General features: G+C 51.2%; 3 protein-coding genes across 11 annotated transcripts in view; all 3 read right to left on the bottom strand.

Moving 5' to 3' along the window:
• Window positions 1–789: 789 nt before the first annotated feature.
• Window positions 790–2,945, bottom strand: NDUFA4L2 (NDUFA4 mitochondrial complex associated like 2). The gene is made up of 4 exons (XM_036760017.1): window positions 2,855–2,945; window positions 2,218–2,306; window positions 1,151–1,211; window positions 790–867 (listed from the first exon to the last, which is right to left on the bottom strand). The coding sequence occupies exons 1-4, from the start codon at window positions 2,909–2,911 to the stop codon at window positions 811–813; spliced, it is 264 nt and encodes an 87-aa protein (XP_036615912.1). The 5' UTR covers window positions 2,912–2,945; the 3' UTR covers window positions 790–810.
• An 8,912-nt stretch (window positions 2,946–11,857) lies between these two features.
• Window positions 11,858–19,790, bottom strand: STAC3 (SH3 and cysteine rich domain 3). 2 transcript variants are annotated; one of them, XM_036761794.1, is made up of 12 exons: window positions 18,003–19,790; window positions 17,856–17,919; window positions 17,321–17,591; window positions 16,965–17,062; window positions 16,657–16,732; window positions 16,090–16,181; window positions 13,842–13,908; window positions 13,607–13,656; window positions 13,229–13,314; window positions 12,977–13,028; window positions 12,694–12,831; window positions 11,858–12,536 (listed from the first exon to the last, which is right to left on the bottom strand). In XM_036761794.1, the coding sequence occupies exons 2-12, from the start codon at window positions 17,916–17,918 to the stop codon at window positions 12,438–12,440; spliced, it is 1,092 nt and encodes a 363-aa protein (XP_036617689.1). In that variant the 5' UTR covers window position 17,919; window positions 18,003–19,790; the 3' UTR covers window positions 11,858–12,437. The 2 variants fall into 2 exon arrangements, 1 of the variants encoding a protein (XP_036617689.1); XR_005010519.1 differs by lacking the exon at window positions 12,977–13,028 and having other exon boundaries at window positions 17,856–19,790.
• A 284-nt stretch (window positions 19,791–20,074) lies between these two features.
• The window catches only part of R3HDM2 (R3H domain containing 2), a 166,106-nt gene continuing 161,846 nt past the window's right edge, over window positions 20,075–24,334 (bottom strand). For all 8 annotated transcript variants that reach the window (XM_036759546.1, XM_036759542.1, XM_036759545.1 and 5 more), the window contains 3 exons: window positions 23,646–23,743; window positions 23,174–23,258; window positions 20,075–22,168 (listed from right to left, as the gene is read on the bottom strand). In XM_036759546.1, coding sequence (XP_036615441.1) covers window positions 21,807–22,168; window positions 23,174–23,258; window positions 23,646–23,743 — 545 coding nt within the window. In that variant the 3' untranslated portion in view covers window positions 20,075–21,806. The remainder of the gene's footprint in view (window positions 22,169–23,173; window positions 23,259–23,645; window positions 23,744–24,334) is intronic.

The raw sequence follows: 24,334 nt of genomic DNA, 5'->3' as shown, positions 1-24,334 counted from the left end.
GGAGCTATCCCTGGGTGATCCACTTGTGAGGCATGAGGTGGGGGGCTGGGACAGGAATAAACTAAGAGAAGCTGTGGGGGTCTAAGCCTCTGGCAAGGTGTTAGGTACATACTGACTCTGGGCCTTCTGCTTTGGCCACCTCGAAGTTACAAATGGAGAGGGCAGGGGGGGTTGGCACGTACTGCCTGTTCTGGTGTGGGTGGGGCTAAAGAAGCCAGCTGGACCCACCCCCCTGAGCCCGCGCCCAGGGGAGAAATGGAGCCAGCTAGAGCCTCTGGTGCACGTCTGACACGAAAGCTTCTGGCCTGGTGCCTTGGAAAGCAAACTGCGCTCTGCCCTCCGGCCTCAGGCTGTGTGCCTTCTGTGTCTCTTGATCTCTGATTCCACCCTCTTTCCCTGGCCTCAGAGGGGAGTGGGGGGTGGGGATCCTGGTGCATTCCCTCCCTTTCCGACTCCTGGGATTTAGGCTGTGTCAGGGGTGCTTCCTCTGTCCGGAACATCGGGGGTGGGAAGACCAGTCCCCGCAGAGCGTGGGAACCTAGGTCTGTAGCAGTCAGGAACACTGACAGTGCTCGATTGTTCCCGAGAGACTTCAGAAGCCAAGCCCAGGCAGGAAGAACCCCAGGCATGGAACCCATACCCCGCTTCTTAGACGTCCGACTTTGGCGATGGTGTTTATTAGCATCGAGACATCCAGTCTGCTGCCCCTCCCCTCCTTGGCCCAACTCCGCGCGGTCACAAGCACTGGACCTCAGCCCCACTGCAAGAACACCCTCCCTCACACACGCCCCCTCCTAGAGGCCCCCCACTTCAGAAGTCCGGCCGGTCTTTCTTCAGTTTCTTGTAGTCCATGGAAACTGCGAGGAACTGCAGGAAGCAGGAGGGGCAGAAAGGATGGATGTTCACCCTAGGCCACGTCCCCAACCTATCCCCCAGGCCTTACCCTCAACTTTATGGGAAGGGGGCCCTGGGACCCCAGCTCCAAGGGGAGGGGGAGGAAGGGCCCGGAGAGTATGGGGGATGCGAGTTGTAAACGCTGAAACTCCAAGCCTGGAGAATATGAAGCGACGGGGTACTTTAGAGAGGCTGGCGGAGATCGTGGGTGAGGGGCGGGGGACTCAGGCGAAGGAGGGGGAGACATGGGTGTTACCTTGTACTGGTCATTGGGGCTCAGGCGATTCCAAGGTTCTGGGTTATTTTTTCTGTCCCAGCTGAGGAGGGCAGGGCGGGGAAGAAGGGTCTAGGTAAATAAAGGGTCCCTTCTTCGGAAGCCCTGACTCCCTCCCCCTCTCTTTGCCTCAGGGTCCCCCCCTCCCAGGGGATCGAGTAAGGGAGGGGCTGTTTTCCCTGACAGAGACTGATCTACGGGGGTGGGAGGTTGGGGGGAGGGGCACAATGTTAGAAGAAGCTGACGGGGCGGGCGACAGGCAGCCTGTCACCGCTGTCAGCGTGGGGCTGCAGGCAGCTGACAGCTCAGCCCCCCGGCCACCCCCTCCTCCTTCTAGCTCAGGGATACCTCTCCAAGCCCTGCACTTTCCGAGTTTCGCAAAACAGAGCGGGGGGGGGGTAACTTCTGGAAAGAGGTGGGGGGGGGATAGTAGCTGTGGCCAAATTTGGGGTGGGGTGGCGGAGAAGGAGGATGTTATGAGTACTGGGGAGATGTGGTTGAGAATTTAGGGGAAGGATAACGACAATTTAAAGGGCAGCCTTGAAGGCTGTCTGGGGTGGGGGATGTCTAGGGCTTGGGGTGCCGGGGTAGGAAACAGAAGACTGCGAGTCCAGCAAGCGGACCTGGATCTGCCCCTAGCTCACTTCTCGGAGTGAGGAAGGGTCCCATCCCCCGCGGCGGCAATTCAGCCGCCAGCCCTAACGCCGGGCCGCGGGCAGAGTGGCGTCGCCATGGCAACCGGGCAGGGAGCTCAGCGCGGTCACCAGGACCACCTGAGCTGGGCCCAAGGCTTCTGTCGGATGAAGTGAGCGGGGGAAGGGCGCAGGGAGAGAGCCAGGTTCGAGTTCTACAGTCTGAGGATGGGGGGTAGCTTGGGATATCCGAAGGCAAATCTAGTCCAGGGAACCCTGTAGCTTCTGCTTCCCGGGTGGCGCTCCTCAATACCTCCATCATCCCCAGCAAGTTCTTTCTCCCTCTTTGGCCCGCATTTCCCAGTCTAAACCTAAGCCTCCTGGGCGGCGCCCCTGTTAGTTCCCTTAGGCCCTTACCTGACGTCGGGGCTGCGCAAGGCGAGTCTAAGCAGGTAAAGCGCAGCGCTGCCCATCCCCAGGCCAATGAAGCTGATTAGCGGGATAAGCTGGCGTGAGGGAGTCGGAGAAGGATGAGGACGTTAATGGTGGACATGGTCAGAGGTGGACTCTTTCCTCTCACCCTGGAGGATCCCGGGCCCTTTATTCCAGTCTCCGAGGTCCCCTCAACTTCTCGCCATACCGCCCCCCACCCCCAACCTCTGAAGGGTTCATTTCAAAGAAGGGCCAGTCCCGGCCTCCCCAGCTTTCTCATTCATAAGGGGACCGAGGGACCTGGAGGGTCCATTTTCAGATTCCTTCTCTAGATCTCTTGGTTCCGCATTTGTCCTAAGCCTCCGGGGTCCTCCCACCCCAACCAGAGTGCTCTCTTCCCTTGTCAGCATAGGCCCATTTCCTACAAACCCAGTTAAGCTATAGCGAGGGAGGGGGGAAAGAGGGGAAGAGAGAGGGGATGGAAGGAACTAGGAAGAGGGACGGTTATAAAAGACGATGAGGATAGCAGGGTAAGAACTTAGAGAACATCGGGATAGAGGACCAGGGATGGGGAAGGAGGAGAGAGGCAGATATGGGGGCCCACAGAGGGAATGGGACTCACTCCGGGGTTTCTCTTGATCTGCCGGATAAAACGGTCCCAAAATTGGGTTCCCAACATGTTGCCTCTGTATTCTCCCGTCTTCTCCTCCTCCTCTTCCAGTTCCGCTCTTTTTCTCCTCCTGGGTTACCACCTCTCCCCCACCCCATTTGCCCAGGGCTCTGGGAGGGGTCAACTCAGCCCAGCCCCGAGTTTGCCTCCACCTCTTCCACTTCTCCTCCTCTCTCCTCCAGCGGCGGAACTGGGAAAAGACTTGGAAAGGGGTTTAAGGGGCTGGCGCCTGGAATGGGATGCCACCTCCCACGCTTCCCAGTACAGGAATACACCCCTGCCCAGTTCAGCCTGAGCCCAGGACGTTCACATTCTGAGCAATATGGTAATAACCTTCGTGAACCCCCTCCTTCCACACGCACGCAGAGAGCGCCAAAGTATTTTTGAGAACTGGGGCTTGGAGCAGGAAATCCCTATTTTTGAGCCAGAAAAACCGAAAGAAGGAGGTCGAATTGCAGCAGAGTAGATGAGTTGAGGATAGGATACAGGAATTTCTGTCTCTCAGTCAGCTCCAGCTTTGGACCCCATTCAACTAGATCAGGGGTTCTTAACCTTTTTTGTGTCATGGACCCCTTTGACAATCGGTTGAGACCCATCCATCCCTTCTCAGAATAAGGCTGTGTTGTTGGTTTTTTTTTTAATCCCTAATTGAAGGAAACAAAATCAGTTAAAGGTTGGTGAAAATAAAGACGTAATGGTTTTCCCATCCAAGTACAGGACTCCATGAAATCTATCTAAGGACTCCTTGGGGATCCATGGACCCCAGGTTAAGAATCTCTTCGGGAGAGATGGTCCAGAAGACCAGCAGAAACCCAGAGTTGGCCCAGAATTGCTCATAATTGGAGGCCCCTCCCAAGAATAATTGGCAGGGGGTATAGGTCCTGTGACAGGGCCCAGGTACATCTGCAACAGGGCCCAGAGACCTTCGAGTCTGGGGAAAGGGAGATATAGAGGTGTCTGTGGCTTTGAAGGGCTTAGAGTTAAAGGCTGGGGCCCTGTGATGGTTCTATGAAATTCAGAGACCACGCCTCTCCCCACACCGCCAACCCAGCACTCCCCTTCTTAGCTCCCATTGGATCAGACTTGGGATCAAAGCCAGGGACACAGGGATGGGAGACACACCCCCCCCCCCCACACACACACCACTTGTTAAACTAATTGCTCAGCAACATTGCCACCAGAGACGTGATAGGGAGACAGAAAGGCAAAATCTTCCCCTCCCAATCCTCTCCCCTCTCCTAAGAACCTAGTCTGCAGGGGATGGGGCCAGTTTGAAAGGTTTGACAGTGCAGATGGGGAAGCTTTTTTTTTTTGGACCGAGTCCCCAGAAGTATAGAAAACCCACACACCTTTGGGACCAGGACCCTTTACAGGTGAGAGAAGTCTAATTCAGGAGAACCACACTCAAATTCTACTTTGGAGTCAGGGATCTGGATTCTCACACAGATTCAAAACCCAGTTGGAATTACAGGTTCACATTCAGTTTAGGGATCATTTCTTGGTAAGAAACAGCCTCCTCCCTAACATCAGGGGTGTTGGAATGAAGACTAGGGAACCAATGGATCCATCAGGAGAAGTATACTATCCACTCTCTTCCTTCTTGTGAAGATAAGAAGGAGAAGGGAATGGGAAAAAGAGAGGAGGGGGGAAGTCACTCTAATAGAGAAGGGAAAGAGAGGGAAAAGAAAGCAAATAGAAAACAGGGAGAACAGGATGACAGGGTGGGGAAGAGAGAACAGAGTGACAGAAGAATTCACACTAGCTATTGGAGTGTAGACACAAGCGTAGAGGAAAACAGACAAGAACTAAGACTGAGACCCCACAAAGAGTCAGAGACACCTAAAAACAATAGCTTTATCTGCAGGCCACCTGTGGGTGAGCAGTGCTGGTGGGAGAAGGGGAGTGGGAGTTTCTGAGGGGAGTGGGAGGGAGAGACTCTCTTCACTGCAGCCTCTACATTTTGGATCATGTGTTTGTTAGAAATGGCCCCTCCCCCCACTGCCCTGAGACTTGGAAGCAGACATTGCAAGCCAGGTCAGGCTAGGAAAAGGTGTACATTGTCTTTGTACAAGTAGGAAACCTCAGTCTGGGTGGGTTGATTGTTAGGGGACATTCTCCTACTTCAGAGACACACTGCTGGGTTCTTCCATTGCAAAGTGGTCCCCCTGCCTGGCCCTTGATACTATGGAGCCAGGGATCATACCCCCAATGGTTGACAATGCATTCTCCAATAATCCCTTTTCCTTTGGGATTTCTACCCTCCAGACCCCCATCAGCCCTCTAGTGTCTGCTTCTCCTCAGCCCACACCACCTGCAACTCTGACAACTTCCTTCCTCTCCCCCACTCCTTCCCCCCACTTCTTGTCAATGACAGCAGCTAGGCTACTAGGTAATTAGGCTGAGGGGTCCGGTTCTCTCAGCCTCTCCGAGGATAATGAGATAAAATGTCAGAGACACAGAGAACAAAGAGATGAGAGAGAGAGAGAGAGAGAGAGAGAGAGAGAGAGAGTAAGAGTATGAATTTCTCTTTCTACCTTGGCCTCTGTCTCTCCTCAGATCCTGGCCTCCTTATGTAGTCAGGATAAGGGATAGTATTAAGCTTCAATCTTCATATCTTCATCCGAGGGCCTCTCAGATCAGATGCCACTGCTCAGTCCCCCCAGTCTCTGCTCTCCTTCACTCCCACGTCCTCCTTTCCCTCCCTCTCCCTCCCCCCAACCGCTATGTCTGATAAGAAAAAAGAAAACCCAAACATCCTATTCTTGCCTCTGCCACAGCTGGACTGCACATCTGGTTCTGGTATGTCCCACAGCTGGGGGAATGGAAGAGGTGTTGATGTTGGGGAAGGAAAGAGGGTGACCCCAGAATGTGGACCTCACCCCTCCTCTCCTATCATGGAAAAGGGACTTAGAAAAAGAAAACAACAGCAGGTGAAGGGACTGTGTTAAGCATCTGAGGGAGGAAGATCACCATTTGCTCTAATTCGAAGGCAGACGGATCCAATCTCCCCAAGCCTCCTTTCCTGCTTCCTATTTCTCAGTCGTTGAGTTTGGGGAGTTCTTAACCAATTTTTTCTCTTTAGCTCTGATTTTTACTTTCCTCTGCTCTTTGCACCCTCCCCCCCCAGTCTTTCTTCCTGGTCACTCTGGGTCCCTGAACTGGTCAATCTCAGAAGAGCTCAAAGAAGGTCCCTTACATCTCTGCAACCACTTCCCCTCAGATTCTTTATCTCTTTCCTCCTCATCCCCCTTCATTTTTCTGTTATCCACTTGTCTCACAGGAAGCTCTGGGCTCTGTCTTTCTCCACCTCCTCCCTAATTTCTGATTTTCTTTGCCCATCTCTCTAGCCTTAACATCCCCCTTCCCCAATTTATCTTTGTTTTTCCTTGACTGGGGCCCTTTTTCTCTTCTCTTGGTCTGTTTCTAAGCTTCTTTGAGCCTCTGTTTGTCTTCCTGTCTGTTCTCTGTCTGTCCTCTTCCAGTCTCTCTTCTCTGTCCCTTTTCTTCTCCAGCTATCTGCCACTTTGACTTTGTCTCTTCCTGCCCCTTTCTTCTCTTCAATAATTTTTGTCTGTCTTTGTTGTGTGTTTCAATTTCTTTCCCCTTTTATTCTTGTCTCTGACCCCGGGTCTTTCTATTTCTCTGGCCCCAGGGCTAACAGCTCCTCCCCACCCCCTCCAGCACTAGGGGCGCAGGTTGCTAACTCCCGGACAGTGCTCGGGTGCTAAGGAGTCATTAGCTGTGGATTAGTGGGGGAAACTTGGGGAGGGGATGCTGTACTCAGACGACTCAATCTGCCTAATTAGCGCTGATTGGGGACGCTCTACTCCAACCAGTCCTCCCTGCCGCATATTAAAATGAGTTGGGCCCAGTGGGGAAGTCCTGAGGCTACTGGACCAAGTGCAGTGTGGGTTCCCACTCCAGACTTTAGGTCAGAGCTGCTCAGTATTAGGAGTCTGTGCAGAACAAAGCCCCAGAGCTCCATCTGCTGGACCAGGTGGAAGTTGCCCTCCAGGGCGTTCCCAGCTACAGAAAAGGGACTGGACTCTTCAAGAGGCCCAGGGGCTAAAAGTTCTTGACAAGGACAAGAACAAGGGTCACTTCAGCTCAGTCACCCACCCCTGTTCATTTGGTGGGTGGAGGTAAGGGAGTGCGTGGTTGTGTGTGTCTTGAGACCTGGAGCGGTAATATGGGAATACACTGGGGGGGGGGGGGGGAGGGTGGCGCTCTGGTAGATCACCAGAGCATTGAGGGGGCAGGGCTTAGAAGTTGGGGCTCCCTGGGCATTTGAGCCCGGTGGCTAATGCTGCCCCCCGCCAGTTCTGGAGAGTTCTGCCAAACTCGTCGGTAGAGAGAAAAGGTGGCTGGCCAGGGGCATGCTGGGTGTGGTTAGCAGGGGAGGTAAGGGAGAAGCTATGACATTCACCTCCTCTGCTTGCACCTATGCTGCCCCCCCCCACCCCCGCCAACGCCTCCCTCTAGGGCGCTATCCAAGGTCCTGGCAGTTTGCTCCAAAACCTTCATTTCCAAGACCTCTAACCAACTTAATGTTACCTTTCCTGTCTCTGCCCATCTGTCTCTGCCTCTCTTTCCCTCCCACCCTACCCGCCCCCCATTCCACCATTGGGACCCCGAGGTTGCAGCACTCCCAAGAACATCCCTGGAGCCTTACTCCCCTTTTCCCTTCCTCTTCTCAGCTCCTATATGGTCTCGGTTTTCCCCGATGCAGCTGTAGGGAGGAGATGGTGTCCAGGAAGGAAGACAAATCAGCATCTGCTCGGGAGCTGCTCCCCCCCCCCCACCATCCCCCTCTCCCTGACCCCCCTCTCCCGCTATTAAGGGAGCTGGATCCCGAGGCTCCGAGATGTGCATTATTGCATCAGCCAGACAGGAGCGGAGACGGAGAGCAAGAGAGACAAAGACATCCGCACCATCTGTTTATGCAAAGCGCTCTCCCGCTGGGGGACCCAGGCATCCCGGCCCGCGGTCCCAGCCCTCCTCCCCTTCGGCTCAGGGCATGAGGTCGTGAGCTATATTCCCCCAGTCCTTGCTCCCCTTTCCCCACACAGCACGTCTTTGATCCCCCCCAACTCCATGGCTCCCCCTCCTGCGCCCCTGGTGAGGGGGATGGGGGGTGTCGGTGGTGATGGGGATTTGTTGATGTGATTGGAGCGGACGCGGCTGTTTCTTCAATAATGGATGGAGATGATGGAGGCAGCGAAGCCGGGAGCCAGGCCGGGAGAGGAGAGAGGAATAGAAATGGGGAAGAGGAGGAAATAGGAGGGGGCGAGACACACACACACACACACACACATCCGTCACTTTGTCACACGGACACATACCGCGCGTCTCACACCCAGGCACACGCCCACGCACTGTCACCAAGACACAAACACACTCCGAATCTCTCATACACACAGCCTCACAAGACACACCGAGACAGATAGACAAAAGGACACACACAAAGAGACACATACATAGTCACAGCCAGACACGAAGACGCGCTCTTATGCACACAATGTCCGTCAGTCTTTCCCTCAGTTCAACCCAACCCTTCCCAGATCGCCAGGCAAATAGGCAGAGGGGGGCAGGTTGGGGCTCTCGGGGGATCGTGGCCTCGTTAGCGGTGTAATGAGGTCGTGGTGACACGAGGTGCCTCCGGCTGTTGACTCAACAGCTTCCTGCAGCCCCAGCTTAGCTTCGGGCTCCTGGGGGTCCTGGAGGGTCGAAGCCACATTATGAGCTTCCCCTTATTCTAGGGGTCCCAGGGGCTTCAGCCCCTTGAGTTTCCGTCCGTCTCTTCGGGGGTCCCCCCTCCCTGGACAGAAGGGGAGGAGGGAATGAATTCATTGACTTCCCAAGGGTGGGAATAGGGCTTATCTTCAGAGAACACAGAGTAGTAGCTGCCATCCGCAATGCAAATGGGGGAATGTCTGCAGGAACCCCTGGGTCCCTTCTGCACCAGATCTCTCCGCCCCCCCCCCAAGCAGGACTTGTAGGGGAGCTGCATCAATATGCAAATTGGGTTTATGCAAACGAAAGGAACCACTAGAGAGATTTAGGGAAAGGCCCAGTATCCTTGGCCCAGAGTGGAGGAGACAAGAATTGGGGAGCCAACTCAATAACCGCCAGCCTTAGGGGGAAAAGCATAGCAGGACGGACTGAGGGAGGGCTCGAGGGCTCGCCTCTTCATAGTCTCCAACGGTCCTGCTCAGCTGCCTAACTTTACCAAGTCTCACTTCTTCTTTTTCTCGTGGGAGAGATTGAGAGGATGGGGAAATTGAGGCTCAGGATGAGAATTATGGAATGTCAGAGCTGAAAGAGATTTTAGAGGTCTAGTTTGACCCCTTGATTTCGCAGCTAAAGAAACCAAACTGAGTAGTAGGGCTGGGACTCGAATTCAGGTGGCCTGCCTCCTAATTCCAGTGCTCCTTCCACCATGGCAAGAGGCATTCTTTGTTTAGCTTAGGAGAGAGGGTGAGATGCAGCCGGCTTCTATCAAAGGCCTAGTGGACAGTCTGCCCACCCTAACCGCCTCCTGTTTTCAATTCAGTCAGCTTTCTAGGTGAAATTTCTTGACCTTTGCTGAAGGCCGAATCATTCATCACAGCCACAAGGGAGAGGGTGTTCTGGGAGGTTCTGGGACACACTAGCTCCACTTGTCCCTTCCTCACACGCTTCTCTTGGTGGCTCCTCCAGGAGGCTGGTTTCGCATTCTGATCCTGGAGCCCCGGGGGGTTGAGACTTGGTGAGGGTAGCTACTTAGCAAGAGAAGTCCAGTTGCCATTTGGGGTCAATGTACTGTGTAACGAAGTAAGGTGGATCCCGATCCATACTATCACTTTTCTCCTTCCTGTTTTCCGCCAACTGACCTCGATGGTCTTAAAGCCGCCCCCCCCCCCAAATACACAAGCACACTTCCACCACAAACCCCACCCCTCCTTCCAATCTGTATTCTCCCTACCCTCTTCCCTCCGCCTCTCGGGCCCTTTGCTTAATTTCCTATTAACTGCTGATAAATCCAATTAAACCTCCGTTCTAATTAGGGACAGCTGCCGGCTCCGAGAGGGGAGCGCACCCCGCCCCCCGCCCGTGTGTGTAAGCGGGGCGAGGCGGGGGAGTGGAGAACAGCAGCCCTCCAGAGTTTCCCGACCCCCCAGCATCGCAGCAAATGAGCCGGCAAATTGGTTTCGCTTCAGTGTTGGAAGGGGGTGGGAGACATCTCTCCCCCCACCCCATTCTCCAGGACTTCCCTCGGGTCTGCTCTGACTCCCACAATTTATTCTTCGCAGAAATAAGAGACAAGAGTTTGTGTGGAGGAGGGGGTTGGGAGAAGCAGTGGCCGACCCGATGTCATTTCTATTTCCCACGCCTTCTTCTAGTGCATGAGTGAATCCTGATAACGGACCAGAAGTATCCCCTGGGTATCGGGAGCGGTGAGAGGGGAAGGAGCATAAGAGGGCTGGACTGGAGAACTTCGTCTTGGGAGGCTAGACTTCTCAGAGACCCCTCCAGCCTCATTACCCTGACTTAACAGATAAGGGTGGGTCGGGGCCTTTCTCAAGACGCTTGCCCTTGGGTCTTTTTCCCCGCAGTGTGTGGCGGAGCAGTTAGGTGCAGAGGGCAATAAGAAACTGGCGTCCAGACTCCAGTGCGTACTTTACGGTTTTCCCCCACGTTTATTTATGGATGGGAGGGGGATCTCCCTAAATATGTCCCAGGGTCCCCTCCTCCTCCAGCCCAGCTGAGCCTCCTCCTTCCCCGCCTTCCTTGCCACCAGCAGCAGATGGTGCCCAGGCTCCCGCTGCCAACCTTGCCAAACGGTGCCAATCTCAGGCCTAACAGAGGCTGGACAGAAAAGGAGTCTCAGGCAGACCCACCTTTTTTCTTAGGACGGAGACTCCCCTACCCCACCCCCATACTCTGAAGCCTACCTCAGTATTCTCTCTCCAGCCATGTCTAGCCCCAAATTAAAATTCCTACCCCTTTATCCTCTCCCTCCTCCCCTTACCTTCCCAGTCCCTGCCACCTGCCGCTGTGACCCGGCCTGGAGTATTTGCATATTTGCATATGTAAATCATAACATTTGCATACGGCACGCCACAGGAAGACGGCTCGGACCGGGAGTGTGTGCTCCCTCTCTCTCACACACACACACATCCGAAGTCCGGGAAGCTTTCGGGATGGGGACCAGGAGAGGCCACCGCGCCCCCCCCCCCACTCCCCCCTTCATCTGCCTCCCGGCCAAGCTCCGTTCTTCCCTCAGGACGCATGTTGCTGTTGCTAGGTAAACAGCACGGCGACCCCCCCACACACACACCCCAACCACACACTTTCACACCCACCCGGGGTTTCTGTAGTTTGTCTTCCTCTCCGCCCCCCCCCCCCCCCCCCGAGAGACAGACACACACACTCTCTCTCTAACCGAGATCTTCTACCTCCCCCTGGCGGCCTCTCCTGGGCCTACGCCGCGGGTGGGACGAGGAGCCGGGCGAACCCGGACGCCACGCCGTGCCATGCCACGCCACGCCACGCCACTAGTGTGTTTGTGAAACCCCTAAATGGCACGGCCTGGGGCCCTTTTCCCTTTCGCTGGAGAAACCCTCCCGTCCTACTCCCCAACCCCGGTGGCCTCCCTGGTTCTGGGGGTGCGGGTTACTTAGCTGTAACGCCCCCCAATCCCCTATACTCCTTCCCAATGTAAAAAAAAGCATGATGCATTCACTCAGCAAACAGAATACAACCGCCAGCGGCGACCATATTATTCCCCACGCGGCTGAGCGGAGGTATTATTTAACTTTTTAATCTGCTGGAGTCGACCGCCCCGGAGAGCAGAGACCCTGCCCTCTACTTCTCCTTATCCCCCACCGACTCACCCAGGAGAGAGCTAGGACATAGTGGCTGTTCCATAGTTTTTTCTGTTCTCAAATTTATTTTCTAAGCTGCCAGTTCAACTTTTTGTAAATTGTTTTTAATCGATTCTTTGTTTTTACAACAACTTCATTTCTGAATAGATTCCTATCCCCCCTTTCAGGCAAGTCCTGCCTTGTAACAAAGATTTTAAAAAAGACTCTTAATTTAAAGAAACAATTTTCTTCCAGCCCTTTCCCCACAAAACTTTAAAGAGCTAAGGGCTCTGCCTACAACTTGGCCTCCTGGACTCCCCGCTCCCGACCTACCCAGCCTTAAAGGAGGCCTTTCCTCCTACTCCCCAATATCAATCACCAGTGCGGAAGTTCAGGGAAGCCGGGGAGTGTTCGTGTGGGGGGGGTAAGGTGCCGCTGCATGCCCAGTACTGAAAGTCTCACACGAGGGAGGCGAGTTTAAGGGGGAACCAGCCCTCTTAGAATATAGCACCCCCTGGAAGTGAGCTGCCCTAACTTCCACCCCTCCCCACAATTCAGCCCAAAGTGGAGTAAGGGAGTGTTCTCTCCTAAAGAGAGGGCAGGGATCGTTCTGTTTTTGTAAATCACACAGTGCCTGGTACATAGTAGGCACTGAATATGATTCTGGTTTGCTTGGGGCACCTGCACCCCTAAATTTCCTCCAGGAAGTCGGTGGGAAATAGCCCCACCTTCCGACCAGTGTAGACTTTGACATAACCACCAGCTTCGTCCCCTTTCTGCACCACAATCTGAAGGAGGGACAGAGAAAGGGGTTAGGATTTGGCAATTAGGTACAAGATACTTCAGGGGTTAGGATTCCTGGGGATTCCCAAATCAGAAGGGGTCTGAACAGGCAATTGGTGGAGAAAGGATACGATGGCAGTACTTGGATTAGGGGAAATTCACCTGGTCCTTCTTGAGCGTTATCTGCCCAATTTCACGGTTTCCCACAAAGGATCTAGTCACCCGGTGCACACGCTCACCAGCCCTGACTCGGATGATGAAATTTTGGGGAAAAAATCCAACCTTCTCCCCAATCTTGCCCTGAGGGGAAGGATAAGAAGCAGTGGGAAGGGGGGTGGATGGGTCAAGTCCTGATCCATAACCCCTGGAAATCGGTAAAAGGTGGAAGGTCAGAACAGCCCCACCCTACATAACAATCTAGGCCAGTCTGTGTCCCCTCTCTCACCCGCCACCACTCCTCATTAGAATCATCGATGACTGTGATCTTCTCTCCAGGTCTAGAACAGACCAGAAAAGACTGTAAGATAAGGGAGTCTTCCACTCAAATACATGGCACCCAAAAAGATATTCTTTTGTCTTCCGTCCCAAGAACTACACTTTGCAGGTTTGGGATGGTGATGAGCTCCCTGAGCTCCCCCTCCTCCTTTGCATATACATAAATATCTACAGTTTTCTCTCTCCCCTCCTTTGCCCTCACGGAAAGTCCAGATCATCCTTTTCCAAAGCCTTGAACCGATAGAGGGCCACAAAGTAGTGAGACTGCTGGAATCCAGGCTGCTTGTTCTGGGGAGTACAGGAGAAAGATGTAATGAATTTTAATCTTGTTGAATCCAAAGCTATTTTAATCCAAATGATAAGGGCTCCAATCCAGGGATCTCCCCCAACAAAGCCATTAACATTTTAACTTATCACAAAGTCTCCAGTCTTGGAATTATGTGTGTCAGGGAGTAGGGGCAGGATGTAAGTGGGGATAATTTGGGAGTGTTACCATCAGAGCTAATGGGTATGGGGTGGGAGGGATGAGGGGTAAGAGAGCACCCCGAAGGTGTGAGGAGACATGGAGAAAAATCCTTACTTTATCCTCAGCTGTCTTTTTGTCAGTCTTCTTGTCTCCCTCCGGATTTCCTGAGGTTGGAGATAGACATCTTGAATCCAGGAGAGCATCACCCTTTCAACTTCATTGCTAACTTAAGTGTCTCTTCTAGCTCTGTCTGGCTGCCCCTTTTCTTACCTACACCAACAACCTGGTCCACAGTTATTATCCAGTCCTCGCTGAAACCCATCCGTATGGGAGGTAGGGTTTTACTCACCAGCCTGGGGTTTTCCTTCCTCAGTTTTGGGGGCTTCTGGCTCCTCCTCCATCATGGCTGCTAGAGGCTAAAGGAAGAGAGCCCCAGAGTTAAGGAGCAGATGAGGACAGTGAGATCCTTCCTTTGGTCCTTAACCTAAAACCCAGGTTTTTGGGGAAATTTAGAGGTCATCCAGTGCAATTTCCTACCCAATGCAGGAATCTCCTCTACGTCCTTGACAGGATATTCAGTCTCTCCTTTAATATTTCCAATCACAAGGTTACTTTGTGAGGGCAGGCCATTCTAATGCGGACAGGTTCTAATTGTTGAAAGGTTTTTCCTACTAATGAGGCAAAATCTCCAAAATCAACTCCCTGAGACAGAGAACATACACTCTAATTTACAGATCTGCTCATGTCACTCCCACGAGCAGGCCTTTTTCTGCCTATTTGCTGGCATGTCTGTTTGCTCCCTAGTATAAAAATGTTAGCTTCTGGAGGGCAGGGACTATGTCATTTTCCATTTTTGTATCCCCAGTAGACACTGGGCTTTTGGCACTCATTAACAAATGTGAGATGAACTGAAATTGCTATTGCCGCTGGTATTCCACTCTCCAAACCTGACCAAGGGCCATGCCAGATGGCCACTGAAGCAGCCGTGCATCTTCAGCTGTACCCTGGCCATTTGTGCCCTGCCTCTGAGCAAATAACCTCCCTTTCCACCTCTTTCTCTGAGAACTGTAATCAAATCATTACCACCATAGCCTCTGGAAAGGGTGGTAGCGGCCTGCCCTGTTGTTCTTGACCATCTTTGTGACTTCCAGAACCGTAACTCCCTTCCCTGGCCACTACCGCCCTAAACGCATTGTCTCCCTGATAAGAATATAAACCACCTGAGTGCAAGGACTGTCTCAATTTTATACTGCACTTATCACAGCGCCTGACACGCAGTAAATACTCGGTAAGTGCTTTTCATTCATTCACGACTCTAGTTCTATCTTCTGGAACGAGGGAGAACAGGTCCATCTTCCATGTAACAGTCCCTTGAACATCTGTATCGGGGACAGTGATTGTACTTCGATTAACTAGGCCTTGTCCTTTCCAAACGATTGCTCCTCATATGAAATGGCTTCAAGTCTCCTTAATAATAATAATGATAGCTAGCATTTATATAGTACTTTCAGGTTTGCAAAGGGCTTTATGCGTTAACAACTCTGAGGTAGGTGCTATTATTATCCTCATTTTACAGAGCACAAAACTGAGCCTGGGAGGGTGATTTGCCTAGGGTCCCAGTGCCTGAGGCAGGATTTGAACTCAGGTCTACCAGGTCCAATTCACTGCAGCACCTCGCTTGCACTTGACAAAACATGCACTTGGCTTATCTATGGTCTGATAAAAAGTCTCTTCTTTTAAGGCCTCTCCTTTTCCGTGGAACCTTCAAATGAGGCAAAACAGGAAAGGAATAGGACCAAGGTAATGCAAAAGAGGTAACCAAAGGTGTGCTTATTCCTATGCGGTTTCATCTTAGTTTAGGCCTGTCTTTTCAGCCCTAAAAGATGTTTTTAAATTGTAATTCTGTCAGCCAGTATATTAGCTACCTGTCCCTGCTTCATGTCACCCACAAACTTGGTAAACGTGTCATTCAGGGCAAGGTCTAAGGCAGAGCACCTGGGCACTTCACAGAGTATGTTTTTTAGAGCATTCAGCAATGCCTTGCTGAAGTCAAGGCACAACTAACATTTTCCTGCTCTATCAGTCCTGTGGCTTTATCAGAAAGTGAAATAAAATTAGTTTAGCAGGAATGAATTTCCCTCTTCTTAAAAGCATCCTACCTGATAACCTCACCATGATGTCCAACTACTGTTCTCTTCCCCCTCAACTGGAGTCCTAGAGGACTAGGTAGTTCTAGTCCCCCTGCCATAGTTCTAAGGGATAATCTGGAGAATCTAGAATAGTTTGGCAGCAGAGTCAGGAAAATCTGAGTTCAAATGTGACCTCAGATACTTACTTAGCTGTGTGACCCTGGGCAAGTCTCTTAGCCTTTGCCTACCTCTCTTTCTTCATCTTTAAAACCGGGACGGTAATACTACTATTACCTGCCCTCCAGGGATAAAACAAACCTGGAGCATTATAGAAATGCCAGCTGTTATTTTTATTAGGTGTTCTCGGGAATGATGATATTCCAAAGGACAACCTTTGGAGGTACCAAGAAGGTCTCTTGGGGAGGGGAGAGGAGGGCTTCAACCATGAAAGGGGCAGAAGGGGCTCACGGTCTTTTTATCTGCTTGTCCCTTCTTCCGTTCTTTGTTTGCCATGATCACTCCAGTTCGAAGTGTCTCAAAAACAGGGTCATTTCGGTTGGCTAGGAGTAAAATGAGGCATAGGAAAGAGAAGGAAACATTACTGACATTAAGGAAGGGCTTACAGGAAGAGAAGGTCCTCCTTTGTGGAAGACAGCAGGACTGAGGTGGATACAGGTAGGGAAGAACAAGGTCTGAGAATCTAATGGGGGGAAAAGGGGTGTGGGGTGGGGGGACCAGAAGCCTTATTTTCTACTTAGAACTCAGGGAAATTTGAGCCTAGAAACAACAGGGCTGGCAGTCAAGATAAGTATGATTCCTTCCATGAGTCTACAAGCTGGAGCAGCTAAAAATTTCAGGATAAGAATAAAACCAGGGTGTCTAGAACTTGGGCACCAAGAGATTTCAAAGTCTTAAGTTTCAGTTTCCCAAGTCAGAAGTGGCGCAGTCATGGTGACCAAAAGGCTTCCAGGCTACAGAAACAATCAATCCCCTGGCCTATTTCCCTCAGCTGGGTGGAGGAATAACGAAACTTACAGAGTAGGTCCTTGACACAGGCATATTGCTGGTCACTATAGAGTGGAGAACTGTAGGCACGGCGGAAACCAGGAGGCTGTGGGGGAGACAGGAAGGTGACTGAGACAAGGAGATGGGGCTCTGGACTCAAGAGCCCCCTCTCTGTAACTGGGAATCTTCCTCCTTTATTCAGGGAGGTCTCGTCTTGTAAGCGTGGGGCTGGGGAAGCAGATACTAAAGAGTGAATGGGGGTAACTCATGAGGCGCTATCCAGAGCATACCTGTCCTCAACACTCCCCTCCACCCCCGTGCTCCCAGACCTAACTCACAATCTTGCCAAAGCATCTCTGCATCTCCACAAAGGATTGGCAGTGTTCATGGATATTGGTTTTGCAGTTCTTGCATCGTAGCCCAAATTTGTTGTTAACTTGGTAGAGGGAAAGAACATTTGGGTGAGATCACGAAACCCTTCTCTACTCCTCTGCTGCCAGAATCACCCCATTCCCTACCAACTGCTCTTTCATTTCTTAGACCACCTCAACCTATCCAGGCTTCTCTAACTATATCCTTAGACAGTCCCCACCTTCATCTAAATTTGTGCAATATTGATCTCTCTCCCAGTCCCTTCAACCCACAGTCCCATGACGCTCCACACATCCCATCTTCCTCTATTTCCCAGACTCACGAACAATCATTCTGGCACAGACATCACAGAATTTGGGCTTCTTGAAGAAATGATCTTTGAACTTATGGGGCTTGTCATTGACAGGCTTAGGGGGTTCAGGGGGTGGCTCCTTCTCTTCCTCCTCTTCTTCCTCTTCTTCCTCCTCATAGATGTAGTAGATGGGTCCCCCTTGAGCCCCTACTGCCTCTCCATTGGCCTGAGGCTCAGGGGGGAGCTCCATCTCCTTTCTTTCTACAGTCTCCTTTCTGAATAATTGCTTCAGCCTTTGTAGCTAGGGAGGAGCAGAGGGAAAGTTCAGACTACAGTTCTACATTAGGCTAAAACCACCTGGGAAATGTTCTGGGTCAAGGAACTGGGTATTCCCTAGAGGGGAGAAGACATTAAGTGTGTGTGTGTAGGGGGGACTGTACCTTAAATAAATTACATATAACTGAGATTAGCCCCACAGCCCCTGACTCTGTAGCCAACAATTCAGGTACTCTCCTCAGAAGGCTGTAGAGTGCCCCTCCAAGCTCTGTCAGAGGCTCAAACTCACCCCACTCTTTGGTGTTTCTGCTGTGAAGGATTTGGGAGAATCCAGAACCTCTTTTTCTGTCATCCTGCAAAAGTGGGGATCCCACTGTAGATTCTTATCCTTCCTTGCCTCCCCTCCCCCCTCCCTTTCTTACTCCTAGAGACTCACCTTGTAGGCTAGGACAAATAGAGCCTTGGGAAGAGAACTGCAGGGCTCTTAAGCTGAGAGACACACAAAGAGGGTCTCTATCCCCCGCTTCCAGAATGAGAGACTAAACAAAGGAGCCTAAACAAGGAGACTCCATAAAAGGGCCCAGATTGGGAGATGACCAAGTGGGCCTACAGAAGACAGCCTACACAAAGGCTATCTCCATTCTCTTGTAGAAGTTCCACCAAGATAGACTTCTCATTTTGGGGCTTTCTCTTTTCTTCAAGGCTATAGGCAGTTATATACGACCCCATAGAACTTTTCCCTGGATTCCTTTTCCCCCTCCCCCAGATTCTGACTTTGGAGTAGAGAGGTAGAGGATTCCAGCTCCCCCCATCTCTCCAAGCCTAAGGGTGGGAGTGGGTTTTAACACCACCTCCAAGTCAGGCCCTGTCCCAGCCTGCCTTGGGGGTTGGCTATTTTTAAGTTTCAATGTAATATGACCTCCCTTCTCTACTACTCTATTCCCTAGACATTAACTCCCCAACCTTTTTCCTGATCCCAGCCCTTTCTTCAGGGAAAGAAATGACTGGAACCTATATACCCCAAACTACTTAATAGCCAGTTGAGACAAATGGGAGAGTTGAACTGACTGAGGGGTTTGGGAACCCAAGGAGCCACTGTCTGGCAACTAGTAGGAAAAGGCAACTTACGTTTGGGATTCCCTATGTCAGTCCACAGCCAGTGGAGGAAAGAGGATGCCAGGTTAGGAGGCTTGGTGTTGGTGTTGGATGGGAATGGAAAAGGAAGGCTTTGTCCTCTTGCCTGGGGGGCTTTATACCCCCAAAATACCCTTGGTGCTCACGTCTCCCCAGCTGGTGTGTGCAGACCTAGCCTCTCCCTTCAGCGTCACAGCTTAAGTGACAGGGCTAGAGGAGAGTGGACAGCTGAGCAACACAGCTGACACAGAGAAATTGGAAACTAAAAGGCTTGGGGCAGTGTTGGACCCTGCCCTCCCTCCCCCAAATCTCTTCAGCTACAACTGGCTGAGGTAACAGATGCCCTAACCCCACCCCTTCACCCATGTTCAGTATAGTAGTAGCTAAATGTTTACAGGACAATTCTGCTCTATTTTGCATCCCTTTAGGAGGGATTTTGGAAGGTTGACTGGAGTAAAGAAAGGCTACAACCTGCCCATCCTCCACTCTGAAAACTAGATACTACCTTCATTTCTATTTATTCCAGACCCACCCTTAGAAGCCATAGGCTACTGGCTTCAATTCCATCTATTCACATCATCCTTCCCCAAGTCTTTGCAGGGCACCTACATTTTGAATATATCAAATGTGGCTTTTTGTCCCTTTATGAACACTTCAGGCAGAAGTAATTCTAGGCTGAGAACTGGAGAGGGGGATAGAGAAAGTCAATTCAAGTTCCGTAGGGTTACTTCTCAATGAGACACGGCTGCTTCCTCATCTCTGGTGAGGGGAAGGGAATACCTTATCTGCCTTGCAAAAAACTGGACAATCTCATAGGGTCTTTCTTGAATCATCTCTGCACATTCTCCTCAGCCTCCCACCCCAACTATGCTGGCAGGGAGACCGAGTGTGGTCTGGGAGCCATATGTGGAAAGGGAACTAAGAACATCAGCAACCCAATGACCAGACAAAGGGGTGGGGAGGGGGGAGAGGAGGAGATGTCGACATGCTTACAGCAAATAGCAATGATGGTTTCAGCTACTTCAGAAAATGTAATCATAACCAGTATATCACTGGGCCTCTACTTCCTGCCCCTCCCACCATGTGAATCAAGAAGACTCTAGGGGCAAGATTGCCCTCCCATTCTCCACGAGACCCCCCACCCCCACCCCATGATTCTCAACATCCTGATTCCCCCTCCCCCATACCAGAATGCCCCAAGGTGGACTTAACAAATATGGCCAATTTGTACCTGAAGTGAATTCCACAGGATCATAGGATAACAGATTTCTAAAACCAGAAGAGACCTGAAAGGTCACCTAGTTTGACCCCTTAATTTTACAGATGAGGTCATCGATACCAAGAGACCTTGTGACTTGCCCAAGGTCACCCAGGTAGTAACAGAGCTAGCAGAGCTGGGATTCTAACCCAGGGCCTCTGACTTCAAGTCCAGGGCTTTTTCCACTGCACCAGGCCATCCTTCTTCTATTAGTTTGGGTGAGGGTATAGCTTGATGGGGAGATACTCCTACCACAGCAGAGAACAAGTTGTTAATGACAACATATTGCCTCACCAATTCCAACATATAGAAGTATGAAGACCCTCTAACAGGATTAGACTGGAGGAAGGGTCAGAAAAAAACCCCAATAGAGAGGTTACCCAGCACCAAGTGAAATTACTGACTCAACATATGCTCAGGCTCTTCAACCCATTTGTGTTCCCTCCTACATGGGGTGCAGTGGGGTCCAAGATCAGCATTAAGTTTCTGGGCAGTGAGGTTTTGTGTAGGCCGGACTTGAAGGTGGATCTACTTCAAGACATTTTACCTATCTTAGATATATCTTAGAACCTAGGGCAACCTAAGGACAGTGAGATTTACTGAGAAGCACAAGGGCCATACTGCTATACATGACGATATAACACAGAGCTAATTTGTTAGGTATGATTACTCTATCTCCTGCATGTAAGAGAAGGGATACTGAGACTATCCTGGCTGACTGAGGAAGTCAAAATACTGCAGGTTCTGCAAATGCAGCTTTTATTGCAGGGGACACTTACTCCCCCTATTACCTGCCAGCACAGAACTAAAAAAGACTTCAGGGAGAAAAATGGAAGACAAGGGCTGGGCCAATGCCCTCACTTCATACCTGCCCCATCAGGGCCCTGAAGCTGAAGGTTCAGCCACCTACGGAACAGGTGGAGGATTGAGGGGAGAATGAAAGAGGGTGGCAGGATGACATCCATTTGGAAGGCAGCTCCACTCCACTCTATCCCAAATCCTTCCCTGCAACCCCCTCCCAAGGGCAGTAACAGAGAAACCAGGACTGACGTCCAGTGACAGATGATTTTTTTTTTATATTTAAAAACAAAACAAAAATAAAATAAAATAAAACCCCCCAAACAACCCCCCAAAACAAACAAAAAAACCCAGATTAAATAAAATTTACAGTGAACATACCCAGCAAACATCTGTATGTGCAATTAAATACTGTGTCTGTTACTGCGGCACGAACCTCAAACAATATACAAGTGTTCTGGGGGGCTGGGGTGGATAGAGGAGGGGTAGGCACAGGTTTAATTCATGGGATAGGGGAGACAGATTGGGGGTGAAGTGAAAGGAGGGGGAAAATCAATTTATTTTTTTCTTCTTAATTCTGTCCATATAAATATATTCATAAAGACCAAAAAGAGGAAGAGGAGATGGGGTGGCAGGAGAAGGGGAGGAATGGGGGAGTGTAGGACCCCTCCATACCACCCCCCAAAAATGAAAGAAATGCATTGGGGGCCAGGATGGGGGAAAAGGGATGTCCAAAAAAGGAAGAGAGGACTGGAGGGAGAGGGAGACAGAGAGGAGAGGAGCCACCCAGAGAAACAGAGGGAAAAGGTGGCAAAGAAAACCCCAGACTGAGTCGTGTTTGTGTGTGTGTGTGTGTGTGTGTGTGTGTGTGGTCTGTCTGTCTGTCTCACTGTCTCGATGGTCTCAGTCTCCATTTCTATGTCTTGTCTCCCTAGCTCCATGCATGTCTCATGTCTATCTGGATCAGCATCTCTATCTGTGCTTTTTCTGCAACCCTTGCCCATGCCACCCTGCCCCAACCCGTGGTGCTGGCCTCTTCCCCTCCTCTGCCTACTGGGAGCTGGCCCGCTCCAGGATCCTCAGGTCATAGTTCTTTTTGGCCACTCGAAGTTTGAAGCGACTCACGGAGTTGTTGAGGCGGAGGGAGGCATTCTGGGCCGCCAGGGGGCTGGGGAACACAGCCACGATGGTGTATAAGGCAGCGAGGTCTGTGTGCCGGCCATTCTCGGCAGTCCCGTTGTTGTCCCCCCCACCCCCCCCACTGCCCCCGCCCCCGCCGCCTGGCAGCCCCTGAGCGTCCTTGAGCCACTGGATCTTGGCGCCGGACATGGCGAGCTGCGTGAAGAGTTTGTCGGCCTCTGTGCGGGTGATGCCCTCAGGGAGATCTGTCACCTCCAACACCCGCCCCAGGACTGGAAGGGGGAGAGAGGATGTGGCTGTGAGGGGCGGAGGGGACAGGAGGAGGCGGGGACTGGACAGTGTCCTGGCAGAGAAGGATCCAACTGACCAAGTCCATATACATTGTTCCTAGAAGCCCCACCTCCCCCTGTCTCTATTCCCACCCAACCTCCCTATCTGCCCTCCCCCCCCCTCAGTTCATCCTTTCTCCCTAGCCTCTGACTTAGGGCAGCAAAAAGAAGTAAATAAATAAAAATGAATTAACCTTTTCCTCCCAGATACGTGTGAGACAAAAGTATCATCAAGATTAACTAGGCATGGACTGACCTGGGAGCCTATGCCTCTCCTTGGGTGACCCTGTCTTGAAGGAAGCTTAGGTATACTAGTGTTTCTTTTTTAATTTATTTATGACAATCTGGGGCTATGTGGGGTAGAGACAGGCAGTCTATACATGTTAACATATACTAGCTGTTCTTAAAGGTTGGTATCAACAGATAGGTTTTCAACCTTTAATTTGCTGGACAGAGTCCTCCTTGCCCTGACCAGGGGAATAGTTTTCAAAAGATTTTTCTTCCCATCAGCTTGGACACTTAGTGCCCTTCATAAATCTGCCAAACTGCTCCAAGTGGGGAAACCAGGCTCTAATCCTGAAAGATCTTGTATATCTCAAAGGAAGGGGTAAACCATTCTCTGAAACTCCCCACTGATTTTTCCCAACCTCCAGCCTCCTTACTATCCAAAGGTGTGGGCAGGGTTGTACCTCAGAAGATTTTTTTGTTAACATTAAGCTTGGCCAATACCACCACCTTTCCTGGCAGCTGGGGCAGCTAGGTAAAGAGGGAAACCAAAACATTCCATCTCTCCTTTGTCTCCTCCTTGACCCTGAGCACAGAAGGTTACCACCGCTGTAGATGTTCCCCTCCCACACCTCCCTTGCTACTAGAGTCTATTCCCCCTCAGTGGGCTTTCGAGGATGGTAGGGTGGCTAGGGTGCCCTTTCCCAGCATACAGACACTCACCAACATCTGCAGTCCCTAGGTCGGTGGAGGCAGATTTGAGTGCCTGCCTCTTCCCCCGGTTTCCATGCTTCATTCCAGTCTGTCCCTTCAACGTTAAAAAGCCAATTTATGTTTCAGGTAAACAGCTGTTTCCTCACCCTCCCAGTGTTTTCTGGGCCATTAAAAAGGGTTAAAGGAATAGCACCCAATTCTGAGGACCTTCCATGAACCCTAGCAGTTACTCAGACTGGCCAAGGAGTAGGTCCTGAGAAGTGGAGAGCTGAGGATTAGAGTAGGTGGCATATAGGTGATAACTGATCAAGGCCCTTCTAGCCCCCAAACCATCCCAACTCCAAAGATCCCATCCCAAACTGTAGCCCTTGACCACAGATAAGCCAGTGGAGGCTGGTAACTAGGAGCAAGGCACCTGAATAGGAAATACAAAGGACCATAAAAGAGAGTGGAAGGGCACAGAGGAGAGAAGTATACTTACCTGGTGTGCTGTATAAGTCGACTGGCCATGGAGCAGGGGAGGACAGATGGACAGATTGTACTGTAATGGCTGGCCTAGGAGGGAATATCGCCCATCGCCTGGAAAGAAGGAAAAGCAAGTTTTCTGGAGGCTTAAAGGAGGGAGAATAACATCTGGTGTGGCTTCCAGGGGAGTTCAAAGCATGTGGACAAAGTAGGTGCCAGCAATACCAATCCCACTGGAGCCTGATTTTTAGAGCAAGGCATTCCCTCCAAATTCTCTCTGCTCTCAGTGGTATTCCACAGACAATCTATGGTAACTAACATGGAATCAGTTGGCTCTATACCAGAAGAATTCTCTTTATCGGTGCAGGTGGGAGGGAGAGAGAGAGAGATAAAAGAGCCCAGGAAAGAAACTGAGCTATAATGGGGACATCATCAATCTCCTTTGTATCCCTTCCCTTAAATAGACTCCTTGTGAGGGACACTCTTCTAGTCCGTGTAGGTGAGAATGATAGTCTGAGAAATGAGAGGGTAACATTTCTCCTATCCCCAGGGAAAATGTACTTTTTTGTTGTTATAAGAAGCAGTACTGAGATTCAAGCCCCTTCCTCTGACTCCAAAGCCAATGCTCACTCCACCAGGTGCTGCCTCCTACCTCACACCTAATGAGCAGGTGAAAACAAGAGCTGAATTAGCTGTTCCTGTCCT

This window comes from Trichosurus vulpecula, chromosome 5 (genome assembly GCF_011100635.1).
Source record: "Trichosurus vulpecula isolate mTriVul1 chromosome 5, mTriVul1.pri, whole genome shotgun sequence".
NCBI classification, from domain to species: Eukaryota; Metazoa; Chordata; class Mammalia; order Diprotodontia; family Phalangeridae; genus Trichosurus; species Trichosurus vulpecula.
Note: the sequence above shows the minus strand (reverse complement) of the source record. Positions and strands in the feature narration are given on the sequence as shown.

Excerpts from the sequence above, each read along its gene's own strand:
- NDUFA4L2 (XM_036760017.1), bottom strand. The coding sequence starts at position 2,911 with ATGTTGGGAACCCAATTTTGGGACCGTTTTATCCGGCAGATCAAGAGA. Across the intron at positions 2,307-2,854 it reads AGATCAAGAGAAACCCCGGA|CTTATCCCGCTAATCAGCTT; the intron begins GTGAGTCCCATT and ends CCCTCACGCCAG. Across the intron at positions 868-1,150 it reads GCCCCAATGACCAGTACAAG|TTCCTCGCAGTTTCCATGGA; the intron begins GTAACACCCATG and ends TGCTTCCTGCAG.
- STAC3 (XM_036761794.1), bottom strand. The coding sequence starts at position 17,918 with ATGACAGAAAAAGAGGTTCTGGATTCTCCCAAATCCTTCACAGCAGAA. Across the intron at positions 17,063-17,320 it reads CTGTGCCAGAATGATTGTTC|TTAACAACAAATTTGGGCTA; the intron begins GTGAGTCTGGGA and ends CCCTCTACCAAG. Across the intron at positions 12,832-12,976 it reads CTAATGAGGAGTGGTGGCGG|GGCAAGATTGGGGAGAAGGT; the intron begins GTGAGAGAGGGG and ends CCTTCCCCTCAG.